Source organism: Fukomys damarensis, unplaced genomic scaffold (genome assembly GCF_012274545.1).
Source record: "Fukomys damarensis isolate Sample0158 unplaced genomic scaffold, DMR_v1.0_HiC HiC_scaffold_19, whole genome shotgun sequence".
In the NCBI taxonomy this organism is placed as follows: Eukaryota; Metazoa; Chordata; class Mammalia; order Rodentia; family Bathyergidae; genus Fukomys; species Fukomys damarensis.
The window spans coordinates 58,020,613-58,027,008 of record NW_022900931.1 but is presented as its reverse complement, the minus strand read 5'-3'; the positions used below and the strand labels follow the sequence as shown (position 1 = coordinate 58,027,008).

General features: G+C 54.9%; 1 protein-coding gene across 4 annotated transcripts in view; it reads right to left on the bottom strand.

Annotated features, from left to right (window-relative positions):
- Window positions 1-8: 8 nt before the first annotated feature.
- Sipa1l3 (signal induced proliferation associated 1 like 3) overlaps window positions 9-6,396 on the bottom strand; it is a 220,383-nt gene continuing 213,995 nt past the window's right edge. For all 4 annotated transcript variants that reach the window (XM_019208749.2, XM_019208750.1, XM_019208751.1 and 1 more), the window contains 3 exons: window positions 4,396-4,531; window positions 2,768-2,849; window positions 9-1,154 (listed from right to left, as the gene is read on the bottom strand). In XM_019208749.2, the coding sequence (XP_019064294.1) occupies window positions 1,011-1,154; window positions 2,768-2,849; window positions 4,396-4,531 (362 nt within the window). In that variant the 3' untranslated portion in view covers window positions 9-1,010. The remainder of the gene's footprint in view (window positions 1,155-2,767; window positions 2,850-4,395; window positions 4,532-6,396) is intronic.

The window sequence follows — 6,396 nt, the reverse complement described above, 5'->3', positions numbered from 1 at the left end:
GTTTTTGTTTTGTTTTGTTTTGTTTTGTTTTGTTTTTAAAGGAGAAAAAAGGTCCTCATGTTTCCTGGATGAGTAGCGTAGTACCACACCGGCCTGGCTGCCTGGCGAGCTGCCCCTTATTGCCTTTAGAGAACAGCATCTCTGGGTTTGCACTGCAAGTGCTCCCCAGGAGCACAGTGAGCGTGTCTGGGGCAGGGAGCCTTGCAAAGGAAAACGAAAGCAGACAGGAGCTGAAGGGTGTTTTTCTCCAGCCCTGTCCTGAGGCTCTGGGAGCGCCTTCTGGAGTCCAGGGGAGGCCGGGCTGCTGGTCAGGGCTTGGTCGTGCTGGGGATGGGAGGGAGAGCAGGAGCTGGTGGGTCAGGCCGGCCAGGTCAGAAGCTCAAAGGTGAGGGGCCTGTGGGCCCCAGGCCCAGGCGCTGTGGCCTCTGGCAGGAGAGGAGCTGATAGAAAAAGATCGTATAAATGATCCCAATTGTACAAAGAGAGTTCTCAAAGCAGTGGACTCTGGTTGCTGGGGTTTCTTCTCTCCATCCTGGGGTCCCCAAGGAAATAATTTAAACTCTATGAAAGTGCTCCTGGTTGCATTGTGGAAGAAGGGGCTGAGGAGGGGACAACGTCCATGCTTTCTGAGCTAGCACACTGGAGACCAAGGAGCCCTGGTCTGTGGCCCTGTGAGGCCCCCGCCTCTGGGATGCAGGGGAAAGGGCTCTTTTGCACTGTCTTTTCATGCAGGGGCTTGGCCCAAAGCCAGACCTGTCATTCATGCGGGAGCAACACAACCGTGGCCTCTACCCCAGGGCTGCAGGGTTTGAACATGGCCTCCTGCGCCTCCTGTCTTCCCACATCTCTGGGTGGCCCCGGGGGCCCCAGGTGGTAGCTCAGATGCTGCTAAGGATGGGCTCACAGGCCCTTGGGCTGCAGCTGCACTGCCAACAGGGTTCCATCCATGCAGAGGCTGTGGGGCGCTGTGACCAGGAGCCCACGACGGAGAGGGCAGCAGGGGCCTCCCCTCAGAGCTCCTTCTTCTCCCTGCTGAAGAGCTCAGCGAACTTGCGCAGCTGCTCGCTGGCAGCCTGGGACTCCTCCTGCAGCCGCTGGTTGTTCTGCCGCAGGCTGGCCACCTCTGACTGCAGCACCACCTTGTCCTGCTTCTCCTGTGGGGGTGGGGCGGGTGTCAGGCAGGGCGGCCTCGGCTGCTCCCGCTCCTGTGAACGCCAACCTGCGCAGGGCTGTGGGGTTCCGGCCCCAGCTCTGTTTCCACAGCTGAGGGGCCCTGGCCAAGCTGCCCCGCCTCGGGGGCCACTTGCTCATCTCTGGCAGGGCTGGTTCCGAGGGGTCCCAGAGCTCACGTGAAGGACTTAGAACCCAGGCCATCATGGATGAACTGCTTGGCAGACATGACAAGTGTGACCTCACAGCACCCCACAGCTACTCCCAACGTGGGGACATCAGTGCCCTCCTCCTCTTGCTGGACAAAACCAACCCTCACACTGCAAGGCTGCTTGAGAAGGCAGCATCACTGCTTACGAGACGACCCTCCCCTTCCGAGTGCTGCTTCAGGCAGTGGAGTGTTCACCTGGACGTCTTGAGTCCTGTGCCTGGGGATTTACACAGCACATTGGCATCTTCCTGACTTTTACCCCAAGGTAGAAGATAAACAAGAAGCACACGGCTGGGCGTGGTGGCGCACGCCTTTAATCCCAGCACTCAGGAGGCTGAGGCAGGAGGATCGCTGTGAATTTGAGACCAGCCTGGGCTACACAGTGAATTCCAGGTCAGTCTCAACTACATAGTGAGCCCCTGTCTCAAAAAAACAAACAAAAAAAAGCAGCACAGATCTCTTCCACCCTTGTTTCTCCTTATTCTTTTACATCCTGGTGACAAGCACTGAGATCTGTTTGGAAGGTCCCCTTCCACAAGTCCCTCTCCATGCCTGGCTGTCAATCGTTTTACAAAGTATGACTATGTTCTAGGAAACGGTTCTGCAGCTTGCTTTGGCTTTGACTTAAGTTACTGTCTCTCCTTGCACGTTAATCAGTAGATAGGTTTTTATTTTAATTGGCTGCTGGGTACTGCTGCGTGGTGTCCTGTAATTTATACCGCCATTCTGCTGCTGACGGACGGCCATCTGGCTCCTGCTTGATTTGCCAACAGTGCAGCCAGGAACATCTTTGCTCCTGGATCTCTTTGTACCTATATGGGGAATTCTCATGGACAAACTCCCACAGGTGGAAGTGCTGGGTCAACAAGATGTACAGGTTTTTGTTTTGTTTCTCGGATGTGGTCTTGCTTTGTAATTTAAACTGGCCTGAACTCAAGTTTGTACTCAGGCTGGCTTCAAACTCACAGCGATACTCCTGCCTTAACCTCCCGAGTGCTGGGATTATAGGCGTGCGCCACTACGACTGACTTACAGTTTTCTAAATTAAAAAAAATTTTTTTTTGAGACAGGGTCTCACTGTGTAGTTCAGGCTGGCCTCGAACTCACAGTGACCCACCTGCCTCAGCCTCCCCAGTGCTGAGATCATTACGCATGTTCTACCACACCCAGACAAGAATTTTTTTTTTTGATACTTGGGATTAAACCTGGGAGTTTCTAATTGAGCTCTATTTCCAGCCTTTTTTACTTGATACAGGGTCTGGATAAGTTGCCCAGGCTGTTCTTGAATTTATGACCCTCCCAAGTGCCAGGATTGCAGGTGTGCACACCCACGCCCCACTCAGTGTTGCTTTCACGCCGTACTTACAAGCACCTTCCAGGCCTTACCTTCTGCAGGTCCGTGTGCAGCTGCTTGAGCATTACCTCCAGCTGGTACACCTTGCCCGTCAGGTCCAGGGGCGGCTCCTCACTGGGAAGATGGAGGACAGGATGAGGCCTGAGGCCTGCCGGCCCCTGAGGAGGCTCTTTAGCCACAGCCGGGAAGGATGCAGGGCTCTGGCAAGTCCTCTCCCGGCGGGACCCCGAAGCCGGCCCTCCCTACCCCAGGCGCCTCGGTGGATGAGGATGGGTCACGAGGGCACTGGGCCTGAGGAAGGCCGAGGTGGCCCTGAGAGCGCATCTGCCCCGAGCTGGGCCGAGTGTGACTCTAGGGAGAGCCCGTCTGTGTCCATGACCATAATCTGCTCCCCGACGCCTCCTACACTGCAGGGAAGGCGCCCTTCCAGCACAGGAGGCAAGTAAGTGGACAAAGGGACCCTGTGGGTGGGACTAGTGACAGAACTGATGATGATGATGATGACACCCTGCCTACCACTGAGTGCCCGCCCTCCCGAGGCCAAGCCCTGAGTCACCCAGCTCCAGGCCTGATCAGCCCACTGCAGCCTCTAAGCTGCCACTTTGCAGCCCCTGGGACAGAGGGAGCTTCTCAGGCTGCGGCAGGGGACACTGTTCACCCGAGTACTGGTGCTGCATTTGACTCAGGACCCACTGACAGGGGCCCCTCTGTGCGAATTCTCCTGGCCTAGGCCTCCTGGTGCTGCAGGGGAGGAGGGCAGCCTGGCCCTGCTTGCAGCAGGCTCTTAAAATGGCACCACAGGTACTGCAGGCTCTCATGTTGTGTAGCTGACGGGAGGGTACAACAGGTGAGCACCTCCGCCATCCTGTCTCTTCCTCCCTCTCTGGTCCTCAATCTTGGGGACTGGCAGCTGCCATGTGAGGTGGGAGGCTGACAGGAGGTCACCAGCTTGGGGGCAAAGGGAACCCAGGCGTGAGCCCAGGGCCAGACGTGCGACCTCCTTCACAGCTACCTGCACCGCAGATGAGAGCTGGAATCCCACGGGCTGCGCTCTGGGCTGAGGTCAGGCACCAAGGCACCGAGGCAGTGTGGAGCACAGAATGGCAAGAGGCCTCCCCAGCCTGCTGGACACGGGCCACTCCCACCCTCTCTGCCTCGTCTCCGTTTCACTTTCTCCAGGCGTAGCACAGCCAGATGCCTTGCTCTCAATGTGAGGAGCCACACATGTGGTGACAAGTGAGACACCTGCCTCCCTGCCCTCTTTCCTCCCCTCCTGAGAGCAGGGCTTGGCTGTTACCTCGGGGTCCCAGACGGCTGGGCCCAGGCCCCGGCAGGGAAGATGGGAAAGGAGGTAATGAGGGCCCAGCTGCATCGGGGGGACCTGCAATGGGGGACAGCAAAAAGCAGACAGACCGGCCGGACAGGGAGCGAGGACCCAGCTCAGTATTTTCAAGGTTGGAAGTGGAACAACTGTGGGATTAAACCCTGGCCACTGGTGGACTAGGAGACTGTCCAGGTCACTGCGGGACCAGCAGCCTGGTGGTGAGGGGAGCTCCTGCCTAGGTAGTGGTGTCGACCTCGGCGACTGCCCCTCCGCGCAGACCGGCCGCCTTAGGGACCTGGGCCGCTGGGCTCCTGGCTGTCCCCGGGGAAGCCTCACCTCATGGTAGGGGTGGTCCTGGGCGTTGAGGGTCCCCGCTCCAGGCTCAGGTGGCTGTGGACAGGACTGTGTGCAGGTGGGATGTCCGGGCTCAGGGTGGGGTCGTTGAGAGAGAAGAGTGAGACGGCTCTTTGCACTGCCAGGGAGAGCACAGGGGCTGAGTCTTACGAGTGAGGCAGGCAGGGCTCCTGGCTCCTCCCCAGCTGGCTGCCGCGCCTCCCGCTGCAAACCTTGCCCACCGCACCTGCATTTTCTGTGCTGTATTTTGCAACGCTAGGGATGGAACCCAGGGACTTGTGTACGTGGGGCAAAGGGTCTACGCTGAGACCCCGGTGTGCACATCTTATCGATTCTGCCTTTTTATCAGTACTGTGCATGTCTGTGGTGCACGTTTACATCCCTTGTGGGGAGTGGGTACGTGTGCAGAACACGTCTCAGTTCTGTTTCCACCCCCTTTCTTCCTCTCTCCTCCCCCCAGCTCTCGAGCCCCTTCCCACTGAGCAGAACCCATCTCCCCACTTCCTGTTATCCCTGTTATCTGTCTTCTAGTTTGCTGTTTATTTATATTTTGGGTTTCTCATATAAGAGAAACCATGTGATATTTAAGTTTATGTCTTTCATTTATTTCACTTAACATTACGGTTGCAAGGTACATCCGTTTTCCCGTGAATGACTCAAGTTTATCCCACTTCACGGGACGGTAGGACGCCAGTGTGTAGACACCACATTCTCCTTATCCATTCATCTGCTGATGGACATGCAGGCTGCTTCCAAGATTTAGCTATTATGAATTGTGTGCACATTTTATTTATTTATCTATTTTTTGAGACAAGGTCTCACTATGTAGTTGAGGCTGGCCTTGAACTCATTATGTAGCCCAGGCTGGCCTCAAACTCGAAGCGATCCTCCTGCCTCAGCCTCCTGAGTGCTGGGATCACAGGTGTGTGCCCCATCTCCACCTCACATTTTAATTTTAAAATCGAAATTCTTTACTTTTTTCTGGTACTGGAAATCGAACTCAGGGACCTTGTGCTTGCCAGGCAGGCGCAGCACAGCTGAGCTAAACTCCTAGCAGCTTAAAATCGAAATTCTGATGGACCACACCAGGCCTTTAGGATGGATTCTTGCCCCAAACCCTGATCAAATAAGGAAACAGAATATAACACAAACAGTAAAATCCAATCCTGGGCCAGGGATTTAGTGCAGTGGCACCACACCTGCCTGGCAAGCACAAGGTCCTGAGTTGGATCCCTGGTACCGAAAAACAAAAACAAAAACAAAACAAAAACCCCCCCCAAAAAACCCAATCCTGATTCTGACCAAGCCTCTAGATCTGATTACCTGTGAACGTAGCACACAAAGGCTAGAGATGCCATGCTAAATGACAGCATGAGTAAGTAACTGAATGTAGACTGGCACATTGTCACCACAAATGCCCTGTGACGTACCTGTATATGTATGTGTGTATGGACCCAGGACCTTTGCACTGAGCTACATCCCCAGCCCTTTTTTTACCGTTTTTTTTTTTTTGGTATCCAGGATTGAACTCAGGTCCTGGTGCTTGTGAGGCAGGCGGCGGAACCACTGAGCTAAATTCCCAGCCGCCTTTTTTTTTTACTTTTGAAACCGAATCTTGCTAAAATGTTCAGGCTGGCCTTGGACTTGGGATACTCCTGCCTCAGCTTCCCAGAGTGCTGTGCTTCTATGCATGTGCTATCACATTTGGCTAATATTTATTTTTGTGGTGCTGGGATGGAATCCAGGGTTTTGTGCATGCCAGGCAAGTGCTCCAGGCAAGCCATAACCCTGCTTCTAAGGCTCTGGTTTTTGTTAACAAATTAATGGTATGAAAAAAGTGGCCCACAGCAGATGGGGCTGAAGCTGAGGGATGGCACGCAGGGGCTCATTACACTATAGATCCTCCTGAGGTTTGGGAAGTTCCAGAAGTGAGACGCTGAGTATCACATCTGTTGAGGAGAAAGACAAATTGTGGGGGGGGGG